At 34.9% G+C, this 25,035-nt stretch overlaps 1 protein-coding gene across 1 annotated transcript in view; it reads right to left on the bottom strand.

The window, feature by feature from the left end:
* SLC49A4 (solute carrier family 49 member 4) overlaps positions 1-25,035 on the bottom strand; it is a 152,499-nt gene that overhangs the window by 104,793 nt on the left and 22,671 nt on the right. The window contains exon 3 of the mRNA XM_074301394.1: positions 876-1,141. Coding sequence (XP_074157495.1) covers positions 876-1,141 — 266 coding nt within the window. The remainder of the gene's footprint in view (positions 1-875; positions 1,142-25,035) is intronic.

Raw genomic sequence — 25,035 nt, 5'->3', positions numbered from 1 at the left:
CTTATCATCTCTTCAGGCTTCCTTCAAGTTCCAGATCAAATTTCACCACTGTCTTTCTCAGTTCCCCTTAATGCTAGTACCTTTCTTCTATTGCCTCCAATTTACCCTGTATATAGCTGAAATAAATGTAGTTGTTTTTATAACTCTTCCACAATAATATCAATCCTAGGGGACATGGCTGTCTTTGCTGGTCACCAAGTAGTACTTAAAAAGTGGTTACTGATTATCTACCTAAAGCTGTGATTTCTTTAGTATAACTTCAGTGGTGGAAACTACTTCTAACCTGCCTATCAGCAAATAAATAAACAAACAAACAAACAAATAAATATTGCTGAGGTAATTGGGGTTAAGTGACTTGCCCAGGGTCACACAGCTATAAAGTGTTAAATGTCTGAGACCAGATTTGAACTCAGGTCCTCCTGACTTCAGGGCTGGTGCTCTATCTACTGTGCCACCTAGCTGCTCCTATCAGTAAATATTTTGTCATTTATAGTCTTATAAGAGCATTGCCTGGGACCACTGAGAAGTTAAATGACCTTCTTACTCAAAACTCAAATATTTTTGCATCCAAGGTGACCTTACCTCATGGTTTAACACGCTGCTATCGTTAACATAACACTGATCATGTTGCTATCAATGATTTTAGCGTTAGGTGTCAGTAAGATATTCAAGAGGATGCCCCTACCCCCAAGTTTGAAAAGGACATCAGTTAATAAGTGAAACTGAAGGACAAAAAAAAGAAGGAATTACCATCCATGTAGCAATAATATGTTTTAACAGTGGAATTTTCCTGCAAATGCTTATGAAAATGCTAATTTAATGATTGAGGTAAAAAATACAGAAATGCAATGAGAAAGAAGGAAATTTCAAAATACCTGCATATAATACCATCTCTATCCGATCCTGAATATGGATACTATTACTTTCGGAGGTAAGTAGATGTGATGTTTCATTAGGAGCTGGAACAATAAGTGGGCCAACTAGGAATGCACAAGCTCCACCAAGGTAACTGAGCATAGAGGCTATCGCTGTGGCAGTAGCTCGTTCGTCTGCAGAAAACCATGTAGTGGACAGGAATGGAGCAGCGTTCATTACTGTTGGGCCTGCTAATCCATTGAGCAGCTGTCCTCCATGGATCAGTCTGAAATTGGGGAAAAGAGAAGGAGATTGATATATAAGTGACACAGACCTAATGGAGGCATACGCTGTATTTTTTGACACATGAAGTGGCATCTTCAGATAGGGAGAAACATTTCTTTAAAAATGAAGATTTTTACTACAAAAGGAAGAGCAAGTTCACGTGAAAAGGATCTCTCTGGGAAAATCATCTTCCTGTTTACCTAAGCTTAGTTTTGCCCTCTCTGTGTGGAAATCATCTCTTATGTCATGAACTCTCCCAGTCAGGAGTTCAGTGGCCATTGAATTCATCCTGTCCATGAATATGAACTCTTTTGTATCGTATAAACAACAAGGAAACCCATTTCTGGAAAGCTCTGATTATTAGACAATTTTCCCCCCACACCATTCTTCATATTCAGAGGCCTAAAAATGACTCTAAAAATTGATTGAGTCTATTCTGATACTACTGTCTCTGGCATGCCACACAACAAGCTGAGTGTCCTATCCCATGTGGCAGCCCTTCAAGTAATTAAATACATGTGCTCTAAGCCCCTTCCTTCCCTCAAGCTACTCCAAGTCACCTTCTCACTCTGTTCCTTCAAATAATCTTGGTATGAAACATTTTCCATTATTCATACATCCCATACATTTTACCTGTGGCACTCCTCTGGTAGTGTTGCAGCTTAGCAACACCTTTCTTGGAATGGGTTGCTAACTACAATACTCTAAAGATCTGGCCTGAGGAGGGCAGAATACTTGATCTTATATCAATGTTTTAATTGTTGAGATGGGATTTGAATGACAAGGGCTCAATGGATATCCAGGGATCTTTTCCCACTTTTTGTACAGTAAATTTTTATTGCTGTCTTTTATTTTTATGTCATCTAAACTTCCTCTTCTATCTCTTCTTTTCCCAAAAGAGTCATCCTACAAAACAAATAAAATTATTTAGAGAAAAAAAAAAGAGGAAGAGAAAAAGAAATAAGCAATAATTAATAAATACAATGAAAAAAAAACTAGAAGAATATATAATTTTCCAACACTGATGGACAATCCTTTATCACTTTTTCATTTAAATTTTTAAAATTAACCTTTCATTTTTCTACATTTTGCATTAATTTTATATTTACATTAACTAATTTTACATTTACATTAATTTCATTCTTCACCATCTCTAGGGTCATATTTTATAATAAAGAGTAAAAGAAAAACAATACCAACAAATTCAGCAGAAGTAACTAATCTTAGTTGGCTGGTGAACAAACTTGGTTATCAAAGAAGTTTGACAGGTATGATGTATTTTATACCTATGCTTCCCCACTGCTACAAAGAAAAGAATAAAGTATTTGTTCATATCTCTTCATTGGGGCCAAACTTTATTGTTATAATTACACAAACAATTTACTTTCAATTTTTTGGTTATTTTTTCTATTTATATTATTATAGTTTTTGCAAATATTTTATATTTTCTTGGTTCTGTTCACTTTACTTTGTATCAATTCAAATAAGTCTTCCCATGTTTTTCTATATTTGTCATATTCATCATTTTATACAACAAAAGTCATTTATATGCCATAGCTTGTTTAGTCATTCCCTAATCAAGGGGAATTTACTACATTTTCAATTCTTTAAACAAAAAAAGTACCACAATAAACAATTCTAATCAGATTATTTAAACAAGCTGTTTATACTTCCCCTAAAAAGTAAATGGATAGAAGAATAAGCATCTCATTAACTGTCAGAATTAGATCAATAATGTCCTTGTTGATGAAAAAGATATATTTTTAAAAGTCTGCTTTTGGCATATAAGAGACCTCTTTTCCATCTTTGAAACTCTTTGATATATATTTACCTTGTACTGGGATCTTCTTAGCAAAATTCCAGATTGTTTACCAGAACAGTTGAACCAAATCACAATTCTAATGGCATATTAATACATGAATCTTTATTGGGATTCATGAACACAGGGCAACTAAGTGGTGTGATGAATAGAATAATAGGCTTAACATTAGGAAAAGTCATCTTTGTCAGTTCAAATCTGACCACACTAGCTATGTGATCCTGGGCAAGTCACTTAACCCTGTTTGTTTCAGATTCCACATTTGTAAAATGAATTGGAGAAAGAAATGGCTGACCAATATCTTTGTCATGAAAACCCCAAAGGTTCACAGAAAATCAAACATGAATGAAATGAATGAACAACAAGATGGAACATAAAAGAATTTGACTATTATAAGGCTAACTACAGAACATATGAATTATACAGGCAGTATATACTGATGATTAACTAGAAGAATGTGACCTAAAAAATGGAAAACCAAGTTTGGCTGGTGGTACAGAAAAGGGGATTAAGAGGAAAGGAAAGGATGAAAGCATAAACATGTTTACATTGCCGAGGTGGGGGTAAGGGAGCAATATTTAATGTTACATAAGATCCTGTAAGTATGATTGAAGCTGAGCTGCACTTGAAAAATATACCAACACCTTTTCAGTCCCTGCATTGTATACAGGTGAAGGGTAAAGCTATATCAACTATATACTCCTAATATGACCAAGTTATTCTGAGTTTCCTGCCATGATCACAGGAAGGGAAAAGCAGCTAATATCAGCCTCCCCAACATCTGCAGAAGAATCTGAAAAAACAATGGCAAAAAACAGGAGAGTAGTAGTAGACTCTTAGGGCCAGCTGCACTTTAAATTTTACAATCGGACTTTCGGGCCAAGATGGCGGTGTGGAGGCAAACAGCTGCTTGAGCTCCGTGTTTTCTCTCAGAACTTACTTCATGACAAGCCTCAGAATTAATGCTTGACCGGAAAAGAAACCCACAAATAATCACCAACAGACGACTTCCTTGAAATTCGCCAGAGAAGGTCTATGTTTGCTTAGGGGAGGGTTGAAGAGACTGGGCTCAGATTGAGGGCAAGCAAGCCAAAGCCAGACAAACAGCTCACACAGCTCAGACCCGGAGAAGGGGAGGGGTATGATCTCTGCCGTTTCTGCAAAAAGACTTTTACCCCACTGTGTATATTCCGTCTTGGCAGCAAGCCAGGAGGAGCAGAGAGGGTATAAATACCGGAGGTGAAGATTAAAACCCCGGAAAGCTAGCATCTCTCGGAACCTGGCCACCCCCAACCCCCACCTGGAGTGACTCCGAGTACTCAGAGCCTCAGAGCAGAGACTCAGCCCAGCCATCGCTGTCCTGTTAGTGGCTATCTGCTGCCCTACCCCCAATCTGTAGAGGAAGCCCATTAACACCATCCATCTCCATCCCCCCAAAAACAGACCAATTGTTTCTCTTGTCAATTTGTTTTCTTCGATTCCGCTCTTGACAAAATGAACAAAAAATCCAAAAGGGCTCTAACCATTGACAGCTTCTGTATGGAGAGAGAGCAGACTTCAAATACTGAGGAGACTAAAAACAGACTGTGCCCAGAGGAATCCCCTAAGGGGGATATGATCTGCTCCTCAACACAAAACACTCTCTTAGAGGAAATCAAAAAGGCTCTCATAAGAGAGCTAGAAGAGAAATGGGAAAAGGAAAGGGAAGCTTGGAAAGAGAGCCAGGAGAAGTTATCCAGAGTGGATAAAGAGATCAAATCACTGAGAAACAAAATCAGTGAATTGGAAAAGGTAAACAACTCCAAGGAAAACAGGATTAGTGAATTGGAAAAGGTAAACAACTCCAAGGAAAACAGGATTAGTGAGCTGGATAAAAAAATCAGCTCTCTAAAAAATAAAATGGATGAAATGGAAAAAAAAATTCCATAGAAGAAAAAAAACTCACTTAAAAACACATCTGGACAATTACAAAAAGATATAAAAAAAGTGAGTGAAGAAAATACATCATTGAAAATTAGACTTGAACAAGTAGAAATGAATGACTCAAGGAGAAACCAAGAGGTAGTCAAGCAAAACCAGAGAAATGAAACAATTGAAAAGAATGTCAAGTACCTTACCAGAAAGACAACAGACCTGGAAAACAGATCCAGGAGAGACAATTTGAGAATAATCGGACTCCCTGAAAAATGTGAGGAAAAAAAGAGCTTGGACACTATTTTTGAGGAAATTATCAAAGAGAATTGCCCAGACGTTTTGGAAACAGAGGGTAAAATAGACATTGAAAAAAATTCATCGATCACCTACTGAAAGGGACCCTAAAATCAAAACGCCAAGAAATATAGTGGCCAAGTTCAAGAACCATCAGACAAAGGAAAAAATATTGGAAGCTGCTAGAAAAAAGCAATTCAGATATGGAGGATCCAGCCACAATAAGGATAACCCAGGATCTAGCAGCGTCCACATTAAAAGAACGCAGGGCCTGGAACATGATATTCCAAAAGGCTAAGGAACTTGGTATGCAGCCAAGAATAACTTACCCAGCAAAAATGACTATCATTTTCCAGGGAAGAAGATGGACATTTAATGAAATAAATGAATTCCATCTATTCTTGATGAAAAAACCAGACCTACATAAAATGTTTGATCTTCAAATACAGAACTCAAGAGATTTCTAAAAAGGTAAAAAGAAATCTTGAGAACTATACTTCTGCCATAAAAATATGTAAAGAACATATGTATAATTTGTCCTAGAAACTAGAGGTGGAAAGGAAATTATATCATAAAAAAGTGTAAAGTGGTGGTACTACATCTCATGAAGAGGCAAAGGTAACCTATTATATCTGAGAGAAAGAAAGGAGGGAGATGAACATAGTGTGTATCAATAGACATATTCGATTTATGGTGAAACTTCTTCCACTTCATTGAAAAGTGAGAGGGAAGGAGTAAGCTAAGGGGAAGGGAATACAGAAATTATGAGGAAAAGGGGTAAAATAAGGGAAGGAACTTTAAGGTGAGGGAGGGATACTAAAAAGGGAGGGCTGTGAAAAGCAAGTGGTGTTCACAAGTTTAATACTGGGTAGGAGGATAAGAGGGAAGGAAAGGGGAAAAGCATAAGCAGGGGCTAATAGGATGGCAAGCAATATAGAATTAGTCATTTTAACCATAAATGTGAATGGGGCAAACTGCCTCATTAAGAGGAAGCAGTTAGTAGACTGGATTAAAAGTCAGAATCCTACTATATGTTGTTTACAGGAAACACACCTGAAACAGGGTGATACATTCAAACTAAAAGTAAAAGGGTGGAGCAGAATCTACTATGCTTCAGGCAAAGCCAAAAAAGCAGGGGTAGCCATCCTCATCTCATATCAAGCAAAAACAAAAATTGATCTAATTAAAAGAGATAAGGAAGGGCATTATATCCTGCTAAAGGGTAGCATCAATAATGAAGCAGTATCAATATTAAACATATATGCACCAAGTGGTGCAGCATCTAAATTCTTAAAAGAGAAATTAAGAGAGCTGCAAGAAGAAATAAACAGCAAAATTATAATAATGGGAGATTTCAACCTTGCACTCTCAGAATTAGATATATCAAACCACAAAATAAATAAGAAAGAAGTCAAAGAGGTAAATAGGATACTAGAAAAGTTTGATATGATAGATCTTTGGGGAAAGCTAAATGGAGACAGAAAGGAGTATACTTTCTTCTCAGCAGTTCATGGAACCTATACAAAAATTGATCATATACTAGGGCATAAAAACCTCAAAATCAAATGCAGTAAGGCAGAAATGGTGAATGCATCCTTTTCAGACCACAATGCAATTAAAATTACATTTAATAAAAAGCCAGGGGAAAATAGACCAAAAAATAATTGGAAACTAAATAATCTTATACTAAAGAATGATTGGGTAAAACAGCAAATCATAGACATAATTAATAACTTCACCCAAGAAAATGACAATAATGAAACATCATACCAAAATGTGTGGGATACAGCCAAAGCAGTAATAAGGGGAAGTTTTATATCTCTACAGGCCTACTTGCATAAAATAGAGAAAGAGAGGGCCAACGAACTGGGCTTACAACTAAAATTGCTAGAAAAGGAACAAATTAAAAACCCCCAGACAAACACAAAACTTGAAATTCAAAAAATAAAAGGTGAGATTAATAAAATTGAAAGTAAAAAAACTATTGAATTAATTAATAAAAGTAAGAGTTGGTTCTATGAAAAAACCAACAAAATAGACAAACCCTTAGTAAATCTGATTAAAAAAAGGAAAGAGAAAAAGCAAATTGTTAGTCTTGAAAATGAAAAGGGAGAACTCACCACTAATGAAGAGGAAATTAGAACAATAGTTAGGAGCTACTTTGCTCAACTTTATGCCAATCAATTCGATAACTTAAGTGAAATGGAAGAATACCTTCAAAAATATAGCTTGTCCAGATTAACAGAGGAAGAAGTAAGTAGTCTAAATAGTCCCATCTCAGAAAAAGAAATAGAACAGGCTATTAACCAACTCCCTAAGGAAAAATCCCCAGGACCAGATGGATTTACATGTGAATTCTACTAAACATTTAAAGAACAACTAACTCCAATGCTATATAAACTATTTGAAAAAATAGGGATTGAAGGAGTCCTACCAAATTCCTTTTATGACACAGACATGGTACTGATACCTAAACCAGGTAGATCAAAAATTGAGAAAGAAAACTATAGACCAATTTCCTTAATGAATATTGATGCTAAAATCTTAAATAAGATATTAGCAAAAAGACTTCAGAAAATCATCCCTAGGATAATACACTATGACCAAGTGGGATTTATACCAAGAATGCAGGGCTGGTTTAATATTAGGAAAGCTATTAGTATAATTGACCATATTAATAATTAAATTAATAAAAACCATATGATCATCTCAATAGATGCAGAAAAAGCATTTGATAAAATCCAACATCCATTCCTACGAAAAACGCTTGAGAGTATAGGAATGAATGGACTATTCCTTAAAATAATAACGAGCATATATTTAAAACCTTCAGTAAACATCATATATAATGGCGATAAACTAGAACCTTTCCCTGTAAGATCAGGAGTGAAACAAGGTTGCCCACTATCACCATTACTATTCAATATAGTACTAGAAACGCTAGCCTCGGCAATAAGACCCGAGAAAAAGATTCAAGGAATTAGAGTAGGAAATGAGGAAATCAAATTATCACTCTTTGCAGATGACATGATGGTATACTTAGAGAACCTTAAGACTCTACGAAAAAGCTATTAGAAATAATTCAGAATTTTAGCAAAGTTGCAGGATACAAAATAAATCCACATAAATCCTAAGCATTTTTATACATTACCAATACAATCCAACAGCAAGAGATACAAAGAGAAATTCCAGTCAAAATAATGGTCAATAGTATAAAATATTTGGGAATATATCTACCAAAGGAAAGTCAGGAATTATATGAGCAAAATTACAAAACACTTGCCACAAAAATAAAGTCAGATTTAAATAATTGGAAAGACATTCAGTGCTCTTGGATAGGCCGAGCGAATATAAGATGACAATACTCCCTAAACTAATCTATTTATTTAGTGCTATACCAATCAGACTCCCAAGAAACTATTTTAATGACCTAGAAAAAATAACAACAGAATTCATATGGAACAACAAAAGGTCGAGAATTTCAAGAGAAGTAATGAAAAAAAAAAAATTAAATGAAGGTGGTCTAGCTGTACCTGATCTAGAACTATATTATAAAGCAATAGTCACCAAAACCATTTGGTATTGGCTAAGAAATAGACTAGTTGATCAGTGGCATAGGTTAGGTTCACAGGGCAAGATAGTGAATAAAAATAGCAATTTAGTGTTTGACAAACCCAAAGATCCAAAATTTTGGGATAAGAATTCATTATTTGACAAAAACTGCTGGGAAAACTGGAAATTAGTATGGCAGAAACTAGGCATGGACCCACATTTAACATCACATACTAAGATAAGATCAAAATGGGTCCAAGATTTAGGCATAAAGAACGAAATCATAAATAAATTGGAGGAACATGGTATGGTTTACCTCTCGGACTTGTGGAGGAGGAAGGAGTTTATGTCCAAGGGAGAACTAGAGACCATTATTGATCACAAAATAGAAAATTTTGATTACATCAAATTAAAAAGGTTTTGTACAAACAAAACTAATGCAAACAAGATTAGAAGGGAAGTAACAAATTGGGAAAACATTTTTACAGTTAAAGGTTCTGATAAAGGCCTCATCTCCAAAATATACAGATAATTGACTTTAATTTATAAGAAATCAAGCCACTCTCCAATTGATAAATGGTCAAAGGATATGAACAGACAATTTTCTGATGATGAAATTGAAACTATTTCCACTCATTTGAAAGAGTGTTCCAAATCACTATTGATCAGAGAAATGCAAATTAAGACAACTCTGAGATATCATTACACACCTGTCAGATTGGCTAAGATGACAGGAACAAATAACGATGAATGTTGGAGGGGCTGTGGGAAAACTGGGACACTGATGCATTGTTGGTGGAGTTGTGAAAGAATCCAACCATTCTGGAGAGCAATCTGGAATTATGCCCAAAAAGTTATCAAAATGTGCATACCCTTTGACCCAGCCGTACTACTACTGGGTTTATATCCCAAGGAAATACTAAAGAAGGGAAAGGGACCTGTATGTGCCAAAATGTTTGTGGCAGTCCTTTTCATAGTGGCTAGAAGCTGGAAGATGAATGGATGTCGATCAATTGGAGAATGGTTGGGTAAATTATGGTATATGAATGTTATGGAATATTATTGTTCTGTAAGAAATGACCAATACAGAGAGGCTTGGAAAGACTTACATCAACTGATGCTGAGTGAAACGAGCAGAAGTAGGAGATCATTATACACTTCAACAATGATACTGTATGAGGATGTATTCTGATGGAAGTGGATATCTTCAACATAGAGAAGAGCTAATCCAATTCCAATTGATTAATGATGGACAGAATCAGCTACATCCAGAGAAGGAACACTGCGAAATGAGTGTAAACTATTTTTTTGTTGTTTTGTTTTGTTTCTCTTCCCAGATTATTTTTACCTTGTGAATACAATCCTTCCTTTGCAACAACAACAATAAAATTCGGTTCTGCACATATATATTGTACCTAGGATATACTATGAGATATTTAATATGTATGGGAATGCCTGCCATCTAGGGGAGGGGGTGGAGGGAAGGAGGGGAAAAACTCGGAACAGAAGGGAGTACAAGGAATAATGTTGTAAAAAAAAAAAAAAAATTACCTATGCATATGTACTGTCAAAGAAAATGTTATAATTATAAAAATTAATAAAAAAACAAAAAAAAATTTTTTTACAATCTCTTTCAGAAAATAACACTTTGTCACTATGCAGCATACAAATCACTGTGGTAAGTTATCTTTATTTCTTGTAGTTTCCATGCTCTATTTGTAGACACCTACTAGGAGGTAAAGAAAGATACTGTAGACTTAAGAGCTGTATTCTGATCTTTCTATTTTTTTTTCCCAAAAAATAAATACCACAGAACATATGGATTTGGCATTAGAAGGTTTGGTTTCAAATCCTGGATCCACAAACTATACCTGTTCAGTCTTGGGCAAGTGACTTCCCTTCCCTGGTTTCAGTTCCTCATCTGTGAAATAAGTACCTGGACTCAACAACTTCTAAAATCTTTTTTGGATTTCTTTATCACCTATATACCATGTAAGCTACCTAATAAGGCTGACTACAAGGAAGACTCAATAGATTCATAATAAGTACTTACTATGTAAAACCCAGTCTGTTGATATCTTCCTCAATTCTATTTTCACAACATCTCTGATGTTTCACACCACCATCTTCTCCTCTGAAGCTCCCCCTTCTCTAGTATGGGCCTTCATTACCTCACTCCTTTTTTTATCAGTCTCCCTGCCTCAAGTGTTTTCCCATAGTACTCCATCCTCCATCCAGCTATCAAAATGATATTCCTAAAGCAAAAATCTAATCATGGCATATTCTTTCTCTCTTCAATAAACTCCAGTGGTTCCTTATTTCCTTCAGGATCAAATATAAAAATCCTGTATTTGGCTGTTAAAGGTTTTTTCAACCTGACTCTTTCTTAGCTTCCCAGTCTCTATACACTTTACTCTTCTTTACAGATCCATATGTGATACTGGCCTGCTTACCATTCCATTAAGAGGGATACTCCATTCTCTCAACTCTATATTTGTTTGGCTGCCTCCATACCTGAAATGTTCTCCTTTCCTTCTGCCTCCTGCCTTCTTTGGCTTTCTTCAAATATTAACTATTGCCCCCCCATCCCTCAGAAGTCCTTTAATGTTAGTGCCTTCTCCTGTCTGATTAGACAAGCATGAGAGACACCCCAAAGATCCCAAAGTGCAGGTAGGTAAAAAGTAAAGTTTAAGAAGGTGAACTAAAGCTCATTTCCTTGGACCTTGGCTATAAGACTGGGAATGCAGCCCGAATAATTTTTTTAAATGTATGACCATACTTTTGCTTTTAGTTTCATTTTGCTTGATAAAAACAAGAGAAAAAGAAACAAACAAACAAATAAAACTATTACAAATCAGGCATTTGGTTCTTTGGCTTGCATGTCAATTATTCAGTCTATTCTGCCTGACACTTTTTATAATTGTTTTCATCTTTGTTAGAGAATTTGGGGGTTAACAACACACAATCATAGTCAAATTCTTCAAGTGAAAATGGCTGTATTTCCTTTCAAATGTTTGTATTTGGGTTTTTCTGTTGTCCGGGTCATTGGATCCTGGTAAGAAGGATGGTCAAAGGAAAGAGTGTAGCCTGAGATAGAAAAATTTACTACTTCCATTAGCAATAACAGCAATTCTGGACTTCATTAGTGGCCAGTGTCTTCATCCATGTCAAAATCTTTTAAATCTAGGAAACTGACTATCTATTCTTTCTCTTGAAGCTTCGATACAAGATTGAGGTAAAGGTATTCATTCCTGATGTGCTGACTATGAAGAAACACTACAGTAGCAAAGATGTTTCCTGAAGAGACAACTGTTGTGCTGTTGATCACTCTACAATCTTTTGAAAGGTGAGTCAAGGTGTTTAAAAATTTTTCACATGTCTGCTCATGGCAATTAATAAACTCCTTTAGCAATAAGTACCTAAGGAGCTCTGCTTTACACTGGCAAAGGTTCCATATAATAGAACTCATATGTTCCCATTTAGAAGGATGCTAGAAACTTCAACTAAACCTATTCAACTACACATATCCATTTATCTGCATGGCATGCTATTATTCCTCAGATCCCTATTTCTGCTTGCTTTCTTGGGATAACCAATTCCCCCTTTTTTCTTTTAACAAACCTTGGTTTTGAACTCCACAGGTACCCTTTCATTTCCCACTACCATCACTGATTCCTGAAAGAAAGCTACATGGATTTTCCTTCCTTCCTTCCTTCCTTCCTTCCTTCCTCCTTCCTTCCTTCCTTCCTTCCTTCCTTCCTTCCTTCCTTCCTTCCTTCCTTCCTTCCTTCCTTCCTTCCTTCCTTCCTTCCTTCCTTCCTTCCTTCCTTCCTTCCTTCCTTCCTTCCTTCCTTCCTTCCTTCCTTCCTTCCTTCCTTCCTTCCTTCCTTCCTTCCTTCCTTCCTTCCTTCCTTCCTTCCTTCCTTCCTTCCTTCCTTCCTTTCTTTCTTCCTTTCTTCCTTTCTTTCTTGTTTGTTCGTTCATTCATTCATTCATTCATTTTTACTGAGGCAATTAGAGTTAAGTGACTTGCCCAGGGTCACAAAGCTAGGCAGTGTTAAGTGTCTGAGGGTAGATTTGAACTCAGTTCCTTCTGACTTCAGGGCTGGTGCTCGACCCACTGTGTCACCTAGCTGCTCTTTCATGGATCTTCAGCTAAAAAGGACCTCTGAGGCTATCTAGTCCAACCTTCTTAAGTTACATATGAGGAAACAGCGGCTAGAGAGATTAAATGATTTTCCTGAAGTCAATAATGGGTGGTCAGAGATCTCATCTGAACCATCTGAACTTTGATTTCAAAATCAGTACTCCCCTTGCATTGTACCTTCCTGTGACCAATCAATCCTTTGTCATCCACACTATGGCAATCTGACAACAGAAGGTAGCAAGAGACTACAATCAAAACCACATCAAATGCACTGTTTTCTATGGAATACAATGTCTTGAGGGTCTCTGGAAAACCAATTGATCCTCATGCCCCTCTGTAAAACTCCACATACCACATCAAACATCTTTTAATTATGCAATAAATCTTCTCTTTCCCATTCAAGCTGAACTTACTGAGCTCTTTCAAGAGTAGCCTTGTGAATCTCTCACATTTTTCTACTCATAAGATTTACTCCATTCCCAACATGCAATTTCACAGTATGATTTTTAAGTATGAAATCAACTGGATTTTCACCTTCAAGAATATTTTAAGGACCTTTATTATTCAGAGGTGTGTTGATAAGTGTTTAATAACTAGCTTTCAAAAATATTCACAATTAAGTTTAATCTGAATTACTGACATTGACATTTTCTCCATCATATTCATAAGTCTAGACAATCAATTAAACAATAAATCAAGGCCCAATTTATTGTGTTTGCCACTTTCTGAGAAATAAAAGAAAATTTAACAATCAGTTCCTTAAAGTCTGGCTCCAACAAAACTCAGTTCTTGGTGAGTTAGGAAATGTAGGGAACAAGTCAATCCGGATACTAAGAAGTGAGTTTTCTGCTATAATCACTAGCACCTGCTAAGAAGTTTTCCCTAAATCTGCCTATTCAAATTCTACCCATTACTGCTAGTTCAGCCCTATGGGGCCATGAAGAACAAGCATTATACCTTTTCTATGTGGTAATTCTTCAAATAATGTAAGTCAGCTGTCACAGCCCCTCTTGAGACTTCTCTCCTCCAACCCATACATCTCCAATTCTCAATCAATCCTCATGGCATAATTTTAAAAGTCACATTATAAATGTGCAGAAATGAATAAATAAATACTCCAGATACAGATCCTGTCAATGGTATAGCTAGCCCTCTGCGTTTTCGTTATAATGTGTTTTGAAAACAGTGATCCTTACGTAAGGATCTAACTGTGCCCTGGCCCCATAACCCAAACTCTGAGGCAGATATTTTATATTTTATCATATCCAATCTTCCTCAGCTCCAACTGTTAATATGTGCCAACACACTCATCTGGGAGATGTTTGTTACTCATGTCTAAAGCCTGTTATATATTGTAGAAGACAGGCAATTTGGACAAGTGTGATTGGTCCTTCAGAAAATTGCATGCGTTGTTGCCTGGATCACAAGGCTCTTTCAGATGACTGCCAAGATATTTTCTTTTAAACATCTTTCCAGGTACTCACGCTATTTTGACAGGTCTATAATTTAAGTACATGTTTGTGCTCTCTCACACTTCTCTTTCTCTCCCCCCCTCTCTCTCTACCAAAAAAAACCATACTCACTACATGTACTTTTTAGCTTTCAGTGATTTCTCTCTCTTGGTTCTGAAAAATAGTACCTAGTAGTGCTTTTTAAATTACATCTGTCAATACCTTAAGTACAATGTGCAGGATAGATTTAACTATAAGAAATTTTATCTCTAGTGAGGTTAACGATACTAAATTTGAAAAAGATTTATTTGCCCTACATTAGTGTAGAAATAATTTATAAATTTAGTTTATATTAGATGTTCATATTCCCAGAGTTTCAGAGGTTTATTTTACTTTTAGTTACAGATGGATGGCACAGATTGCCGCCAAGGAATTTTTAAGTAAATTTTTTTCATATAAATGCAAAACAGAAAGCTCTGACAGAATATTAGACTAAATTTATTTTAAATTATTTTCACATAATTGTTCCTACTTGCAGTTTTTCCTTCATATTGATAGAAAGAAAAGCTAGATAAGTGTAGTATCATTGTGCTTAGCTTTGGAAGTAAAATGCCTTTACATCAATATTCTGCTTATAGTTCTTCCACTTTATAGGTCTTATTATCTGTTATATTGCTTATGAATGAGTAATATTACTTATGAATGAGCAGACACCAAACCATAAATATAGTAGATCTTAAATATTGGATCTCAACCTCTTATTTTCCTTTTGGGTTAGAAAAATTTCCAAGCCATTGAAAGACATAGTTTTTAATTCCTGGAATCTAAAAAAATGACAAGGCATGAATAGTAACTAGATTAGAAGCAAAATAGCCGCCATACTTTGAAGCCAAAGCACTGACATTTCTGCCCCAAATGCTGAGAATTCAAAGATAACATAACCAGTGAAATGACAAGGTAATAATAGCTTAGTGGCAACTTCAGTCAAATTTATATGTCATAATACTATGTATATTGCTATTCAGATATTACACTGTCACACTCTTATGAACAGATATTTTCCCCCATTTTATTTTAAAGTATCTAAGTTGGAAAATTTGAAATTTTCCAAGTTTTTCTTTTTAACAACAAAAGGTAATCTCTAAAATCCCTTTTAGTCTTCAAAAATGATGATTCCTTTTTTTTTTTTTTTTTTTTTGTAATTAGGTGCTATGGATCCAAACAGGGAGAAACAGGCTCTGCTACTAGTTGCTCATATTTAAGGTTTACAAAGCATCTTGCTCACAGCAATAGTTGTGAGGTAAGTTAAGTATTAATACCCTTACTCTGTGGTTGAGGAATCCAAGTGGGATGACTAGTTAAGTTTCTACAGCTAATGAGAGTCTAATGTGGGTTTGGACTCACTCCCAAAATACAATGCTCTTCCCATAAGGAAATCTTCAGGAATATAAATTACATAACCTAACTTTTACCAAAGCAAACCTCAAAGAAGGGAAACGGAGTAGCTAAGTTTTATATCTACTGCCCTTCTTTCCTTTCCCTCCTTCTCCCCACACCCTTAATTGGCAATCCTTGAGGATTTAGGTCTGGAGCTATTGTATCCTACTTCTGACTACAAATCAAGTTTTTAGCATTAGAGTTGATGTTAAAAACGTTTCACTAAGTGGAATCCAGAGTAAGGGAAAGAGGAAAAAAAGTCATCATAAGTAAAATAAAAATTAATTTGTTTTTAACCTCTTTAGAAAGGCACTTCATCTTCTGCATATTTTTCTGATCTTCTTTAAGGTTTATAGATCTAGAAGTCTTGCTTATGGGGGTCACTCATTCCTATCCCAATCCTCTTGCCCAAACTACCTCCATTCAGGCATGGGAACACAATGAATTTTTAAAAAATTTAGCAGCTCTCAATATTTAATAACATTCTGTTAGCATCAAATATTGAGATTTTTAAAAATTCAATATTGACAGAAGATATCAGACTCACTCTTCATTACAAAAGATTAATTTTGATACTCAAGATGTAGTATTCAGCATGCCAAAGGGGAATAGGCCTATTTTCTCTAGCATTCACTGCATGAATAAAACAAAATTATTGTACAGGAATCCCTCCTCTCTGCCATTATTTATTTCTGAAAACCAAGTGGTAAAAGAAGATTATTATAAAACAGACTCTGTCCTTTCTTAAAAAAAAAAAAATTAGTTTCAATTTATTTTTTTACTTTTACATCTGTTATTTCCCAATAAACTTCCTCATCCTGACTACAAAGGACACTGCATTGCCTCATCTCTTTATGGAAAGGAAAGAAGTATTTGTGACCTTTTTTCTGTAATTAAAATCAGCATTTGCAATTAATTATGTGAAATTAATAAGATCAGTATGTTACTTTTGTTTATTACAATACTGTGTATAATGTTCTCATAGTTCCAATCACTTTGACCTATATTATATGGATTACCATGATGCTCTGAATTCCTGTTATTTGGTCAATTATATATTTTTACAGGAATGACATGATAATGAGGAGGTGGATTACATTCTAAACCAAGCACTTAACATGAAATAAATTGAATTCCTATGTCTTTTCTAAAAAAAGAAAAAAAGTTTTATCTTTAACTTTTATATCATTTATTTCCCAATATACTTCTCCTTTTCTTGATTTCCTAGAATTTAGAAAGTATTTGAAAGGTCCAAGTCACCTTAAAAAATTCTGTCCAGAGAAGTTTGAATTGATACCTTCCTTTTCTCTTTATATAATTATCCCTAAAGTTAAGCAAGTACATTCAAGATTTTTGTTTTCATTACAAGATACTGCAGAGGTTGTTTTTAAAAAGAATCATCTAACGGGACTCTAAAGATTTAAATTCTAGCTCTAACTCTGTCACTAGGCAGAATTCTCCTGCTCAGGTGATTTGATTTCTCTGGAACTTAATTTGAACATGTGGGCTAACTGATCAATCAACAAAGTATTTATCAAGTGCCTGCTGCACCACGTGCCAGGCACTGCTGAGGACAGAGGGTAAAGACAAAAGTTGATCAGCTTGACCCAAGAAGCACAATGTCTAGCTGAGAAGAAACAACATATATAGGTATATACAATAAAGAAAAAGGAGTAGGAGCAAGGGGAGAATGAAGTGAGAGAATCAGAAGTCTCCTGTATAAGGTAATGTCTGAGCTGAGATTGAAAATAAACTAGGGATTTTAAGTGGTAGAAACGAGAAAGAAGCACATTTTAGGTAGGGGAATACCAGCACAAAGTGACAGATGGAGTATTATGAATAAGGGACAGTAAGAAGGTCTGTTTATATGAACCATAATACATGTGAAGGTAAAAGACATATAATAGAACTCAAGAGGTAGGTTGGGGTCAGGTTGTAATGGGCTTAGATTAGGTGATCTCCAATGTCCTCTCCATGATTCTCACTTTAGTTGTGAGGGACTGGAAAGCAGAAGTCTCTTGAATAGAGTTCTCTTAATCAACTTTTTTGAGTTCCCTCTCCCAAATAAAGAAGCTATCAAAAGGAAGGAATCCTTAAAGGCTGAAGGACAATCATGCTCCAATTATGCTGAGACATATCTATGAATCGAATGCATGGCTAAATTGAGGTTTTTGGCTGATTAAGCAAACTCCCACTAGTCTCAAAGTCATAGCCCCTTATAGAGCTTACAAGGCAAAGGCATTGTAAAATGAAGTAAAAAATATCAATTAGATAGACCTGATTAATCAGAGCAGCAAAAAGCATTAAAAAAAAAATCTAAAACCACTTCTTCTTGCCCAATAGTGAATTAAAAATGAATATAACTCTACAACTGTAATTAATATTAACAACATGGGAAAAAAGTTAGGTTTCTGCTGTCTTCCTACAAAAACAAACATCATTTTCTATATGTTGGAAACAATTTAAAACATGGTTAAAAAAAATGCTGACATCTCCTCCCAAAGCCATTCAATTCTAAGTTGTCACATATAGTAATTTCATTACAAAAATACTCTTGAAACAATATCTTTCAATGGTTTAATTATGGCTAATGTGAGCATAACATTCAGACAGCGCATCATAGCTTTAAAAAGGTAATTATTCTGACATATGCTACCTGTAATATAGTATTTTAATTATGTTGCCCTTCAAGCAGGAGTAGCATTAACTTATCTGGCAGGAAGAGGGGTGGAATACTGAAATTTTATGATTCCTAAAATTTGGAAGAGTATAAGGAGAACAGGGGGGAAAAAAAATCTGTCAAAAAATTCACAGTATGAAAGCTGAATGTCAAGGTATGAAATTTAATTGCATAAACTCAACAGTCCAGTATTTCTCAAGCACTATTTTTTTCAAGAAGCAAAAACCAGTTAGTTTATAGAACCATAGAATTTAAAAGGGGGAAAAGGACCTTAGAAATCAAAACAGTCTAACTTTTCACATAACAAATGAGAAAAATAGAGTCCAGAAAGTAATTCTTATAGTAATTGTCCTTGAGTAAATGAATGAAGGGAAAAAACATTTATTAAATATTTCCTCTGTGCCAGGGACTGCACAATGTGTTAAGGGGAGAGAGAAAGATAAATGCAAGCAAGCAAGAGAGTTTCTGTCCTTAGGTAGCAAGTTTATGTTTTGATGGGGAATTTATAAAGGAGAATAATAAAGAAGATGAAAGAGGGAGGCACTGGGCTGCAAAGTTTAGAAATGGCTAGGAGGCCTGATTTTAAGCAAGATAAGTTGGAAGCTCACTTAGCAGGACACTAGTAGAACTACAGAGGCACAGTTCGGGATCCAACTGAAGGGGAATGAGGAGGATGACCCAAGTGCAGGTGACTTAGTTTGCAAATGATTAGAAAGTGATGTAAAGATCAGCCCTTGGACAAAGTAAGATAAAAGTATTTGTGATGAAAAGACCTTAACCAGTCTTGACCTTCCATTTTATTATTGTTGTTTCCAGTTATGACCAACTCTTCCTGATGCCATTTGGGGTTTTCTTGGCCATTTCTTTCTCCAATTCATTTTACAAATGAAGAATTGAGACTAGTGGATGGAATTACATATGGGTCATACAGCTACTAAGTTTCTGAGGCCAGATTTGAACCGACAAAAATGAATCTTCAGACTGGTCACTCTATCACTATATCTTAGCAGAAATTTAATGGATGTCCATGTTGGGGAATGGCTGAATCAGAAAAGCCTGGAAAAACCTATATAAACTGATGCTGAGTAAAGTGAGTAGAATCAAATGAAAGAACATTGTACACTGTAAAAACAAGATTATGTGATGATCAACTGTGATGGATATGTCTCTTCTCAACAATATAGGGAATTCCAACAGACTTGGGATGGAAAATGCCAATCACATCCAAAGAGAGGACTATAGAGACTGAATGTGGATCAAAGCATAGTATTTTCACTTTTTTGTTTTGTTTTTTTCTTTCTTGTTTTTTTTTTTTGTTGTTGTTTGTTTGTTTTGTTTTCTTTTGGTCTGATTTTTCTTGCATAATATGACAAATATGGAAATATGTTTAAAAAATAGCACATATTTAACCTATATAAGATTGCTTGCTGTCTTGGGGAGGAGAGAGGTAAGGAAAGAGAAAATTTTGGAACACAAACTTTTATAAAAATGAATGTTGAAAACTATTTGGAAAAATAAAATACTACTGAAAAAAAATGCCAGTTAGAAAGAAAGATATATGAAAACAAAACCAAGTACAAACAATGGAAATCTCTGCTGGCAGTTATATAAGTTTGAAAGTGGTAATTGAGAAAGGGAAAAAATACATCAAAAATAGAAAAGACCATGGATGATGGAGAAGATAGCAATAATTACCAATTCATATGCCTTTCTCATTTTTTATAATGTTTTTATGAGAAAGTTATAAACACAGAATATCCTTAATAGAAACATGAAAAGAGGCAAACAATTTTCTGTAGCAGAGCATGTCTTTACAGCCATACAACTGACTGAAAGGTGCAGAGAATACAATATTCCACATGATTTATTATTTATTGATTACAAAAAACACTTAAGCTCAGTATGAAGTCTTAAATCCTTTCTGGCAACAAGAATATCATGCATATTTTAAAAGCACACAGAATTCTTTGATAAATGAACCACAGAGAACCATTCAATGACTTTGATTATTATACCAACTAAGGCATAAAATAAGAAGATGCATGTACAATGAAGACATTCACCATCACCATAGAGAATTTTTCCTTAAAGCCTTTTAAAAGGAAGAATTTTCTACAGATAGTGAGGTTTTTAAGATGCCCCAGACTGCTCATGAAATTGTAGTGACTGCATCAAATCTAGACCACCACCAGAACTCCTAAATGAGATTTACATTTATTGAAGAAGGATGACTGGCCTATCAATTCATATTGGAAAAACTAAATGAAAGAAAAATGTCCAGGAAAGAACATATATCTAGATGGATATATATGTTGCAGATGAATAGGCATGAATTAGTGGAAGAACCATTCTGAGTTGCATTTGGGATACTATGTCATGTTTTTAATAATCCCAAGCTGTACCTCAACACAAAAATCCATTTTTAAAATTCCAAAGTATTCTTGAAGCATTTAATTTCAGTTCTTTTGTTGTCATTAATGTATATTGTTTTCTTGGCTCAGCTTATATCATTTGGTATGATATCATGTATGTCTTTCCATACAGATAGAATCTTTTAAATACCAAGTAAGCATTAAAGCATCAGAAGGCTTGGAATATGATATTCTGGAGAGCAATGAATGTAGGACAATAACCAAGAACCACCTTCCTAGCAAAAACGAATTTAATCTTTTGGGGGGAAAACATGGACAGTCAATGAAAGAGAAGACTTTTAAGAATTCATGATGAAAAGACCAGAGTTGAATAGAAAATCTGATTTTCAAATACAGGACTCAGGAGAAGCATAAAGAGATAATTAGAAAAGGGAAATCATAAGAGACTTTATCTGTTTACATATCTACATAAGACAATGTAACTTATAAGAACTTTCTCATTATTATAACAGTTAGAAGGAATATATAGAGACAGAGGACACAGGAGTAAGTTGAATATGGAGGGATAATAGCTAAAAAAATAAATTAAGGGGAAAGAGAGGAATGTACTAGAAGAAAGGGAAAGGAAGAGGTAGAATGGTATGATCTGCCATAAAAGAGGTAAGAAAAGCCTTTATAGTAGAGGACAAAAGGAAAAGGGGAAGAGTGAGTGAACCTTACTCTCATCAGAATTGACTCAACAAGGAAACAACACACACATTCAAAATGGGTTATAGGAATCTATCTTACATTACAAGAAAGTAGAAGTAGAAGGGGATATAAGAAGGGTGACAAGAGTAGGAATACTGGGGATGGTCAGAAGCAAAACATTTAAAGGAAAGGGTGAAAAGAGAGAATAAATAGGGAAAAGACAATAATTGTAATTATGAAAAGAATTTTGAAACAAGTTTTTCTGATGAAAGCATTATTTCTCAAATGTATGGGGAACAGAATCAAATTTATGAAAAACAAGAGCTATTCCTCAACTGATAAGTGATCAAAAGATGAAGGGCAATAAAATTATGTATATCACTTAGCCTAACAATACCACTAGTAGGCATGAATCCTAAAAGATTTTTTTAAAAAGGAAAAGGAACTATTATGTGTACAAAAATATTTAAAAGATCTGTCTTCTAAAGGCAAAGAACTAGAAACTGAAGGGGATGCCATCAATTGGGGAATGGCTAAATAAATCATGGTATGTATTCTATAAGAAATGATGAGCAGAAAAACCTGGAACTCAAAGTTTTAAAAATAAATGTAAAACTTAATTACATGTAACTGGGGAAAATAAAACATTAAAACCTAAATAAATAAATAAATGGCAAGCAAGCTTTGCATAGTCAAAAAAAGCTTTGATTAAAAAAAAAGATTCCTTATAAGTAAATGAATAAATGAAAGGATATTTATTAAATGTTTATTATTTCTCAGGGGACTGTCTAAGGATACAAAGAGGTAGTGTCTACCTTCGAGGAATTGTGGTTGGGTACACAGTCGTCATGTTCTTATCAATGATAACCAAGTGCTTATCATTTATAGTGGTAAAACCACTACTGTTAATGTTATGATGATAACTGTAAGATATTAAAATACAGTGCATATTGAAAGTAGCTGTCCCAAAAAGAGCTATAATTACAGACAAGTTCAAGAAAAGAAAGAAGAAAAATCTCCCATTGAATTTCCCAAATTTGGAGAATAAATTGTTTTTTCTCCACATTTATATCTATACTCTAAGTATCTGATGAGTGTATCTTCTTTCCAATTTTCTCTCTTGCCTTCCATTCACCTCAGAATTTAGAAATATTTACTTTAAACCTACTTCCTTTTTTCCTAAGAAGAGCAGACAAATGAAACTATTAAATTCAAGATAAGCTTCTGTCTCCTTAAGAATATATAATCAAGGGCCAGCTAGATAATGCAGTGGATAGAGTACCAGCCCTGAAGTCAGAAGGACCTGAGTTCAAATCTAGCCTCAGACACTTAACACTTCCTAGCTGTGTGACCCTGGGCAAGTCACTTAATCCCAAATATCTTAGTAAAAAAAAAAAAGAATATATGATCAAGAGGGCATGGACAGATTTTTTAAAAATGAGAGAAAAGAAAGAAATGATAATAGTCAATAACCATATGGGGGGGAGGAGAGAAACCACTAATAAGACAAATGCAAATTTTAAGTCTTAAGGTTTCACTTCATACCCAGAAAATTGGTGGGAATGATAAAAGAAATAATAATATTGTAGGGTCATGGGAAGCCTAATATGTTATTAGAGCTGTGAATTAGTTGAACCATTATAGAAAATTTAGATTATGCAAGAAAAGTCTAACTATGAAGAATACTAAAGAAAACACTAAACTATACCCGTCTTTTGACCTAGTGATCCCCACAACCAAAGTTTATATATCCTAAGGAAGCTAAAGGCAGAAACAAAAGTCTTACAATATATACCAAAATATTTATAGAAACAGGTATAATGGTACAAAAAATTGGAAACAAAGTCAAGATTTTTTTTTTTTTTTTTTTGGCTGAGGCAATTATGGTTAAGTGACTTGCCCAGGGTCACACAGCTAGGAAGATTTAAGTATCTGAGATCAGATTTGAACTCAGGCCCTTCTGACTTCAGGATCTATCCACTGTGCCACCTAGCAGCACCTAAAGTCAAGATTTTTAAAGATGTTCCAAGATACTGTAATATTGTTGTACCACAAGAAATTATGAATGAAAGAAATTTAAAGCATGGAAAAGATGTATATGAACTGATGAAGAAAGAAGGAAATAGAAGCAAAAGAACACAAAGATTATGATAATATAAGTGGGAAAAATTCAAAAAGGCTAGATGAGTTCAGATTAAATGCAATTATCAGTCTTAATCCTATAAGACATACACTATCCTCTTCATCATAGAAGACTACAAGTACAGAATACTAAATATTCTGTTGGACAAGGTCATTTTTTGCTTTACTGTTTTTCTATGCTTGAAGGAGGAAGGGGAGATAAGGAAGAAATAATTTATATAGGATTTACTGTGTACTGGGCACTGTGCAAAGCACTTTAACAAATCTCTCATTTGATTCTCACAACAATCCTACAAGGTAGATGTTGTTATCCCCATTTTACAAATAAGAATGCTGAGGCAGACAGTACTATTAAATGACTTGCCTAGGGCCACATATCCAGTAAATGTCTGAGATTCTTAGAGAAAGAGAGTTACACTTGGGGGGAAGGAGGAGAGGAGGTATAGCAGATGACTGACATCTGTGATAAAAAATAAAAAGACAGGAATTAATCTTTAAAAATTTTCTCTACGAAAATATAAGACATCTTTGTGTGATGATTGAGGATAATGTTTTTAAAGTAATTCTCCACAGTTTAAAGGATTTATATTCTAGGATTAGTCTGAAGTGCTTTGGGGAATCTAAGCTTTACATATTTAACTGGAAAGGGTTTAGCTCTAGAATGCACAAATTTCTCAATTTTGCCACAAAAAAGGACTGCATTTCTATACTATGGAAAATAATAGGATTTGCATATCATTCTTACTCTGAGCTCACTTCCCTTGTAATTACTGGAAGGTGAGGAAAGACATTAATTCATTCTTTTTAAAGGAAAATTTGTAAATTAAAATGTACTTGGAAATACATTAGAATCTTTTACCCTGAAGTGAGCCATAAGCCTATTAAGAGTTATGAGAACTATAACCAATCTGGTGAAATATAGGAAGAAGCAGTACAGCCCAGCTGCCCTAACAATACTAGACCAAGGTCCCAAGTAGGGCTTGGACAGCATCCTAGTTGCCCAAATTAATTGGACTAAGCTCGAGGTCCACAGCAAGACTAGTGCAACAGTACAGTTGCTTTGAAATTGCTAAATTCTTCAACCAGTTCAAGGTACTACATCTAGTTACAGTCTACTGGAGAACCATAGGCACATCTGCAGCTGGCTGTCTAGAGACAAACTAAGGTCTGGAACTCAGACTTCCAGGAGAGTGATCAGACAGTAATCTTGCTATGACTGCATATAACGTCCTTGGAAAAATTTCAGCTCCCTGGCTCAGGCTACCCTTATGATTCTTGAATAATATAATACTCAATATCCAAAGAATCTAAACAAAACAGACCAGGACACATACAAGATTCCCACAGTTGTGTACAGAGCCTAGTTCTAATACAAAGTCCCAATATAGGAAGTAAGG

Source organism: Sminthopsis crassicaudata, chromosome 3, assembly GCF_048593235.1.
Source record: "Sminthopsis crassicaudata isolate SCR6 chromosome 3, ASM4859323v1, whole genome shotgun sequence".
In the NCBI taxonomy this organism is placed as follows: domain Eukaryota; kingdom Metazoa; phylum Chordata; class Mammalia; order Dasyuromorphia; family Dasyuridae; genus Sminthopsis; species Sminthopsis crassicaudata.
This window is presented reverse-complemented; position numbering and strand designations above follow the sequence as displayed.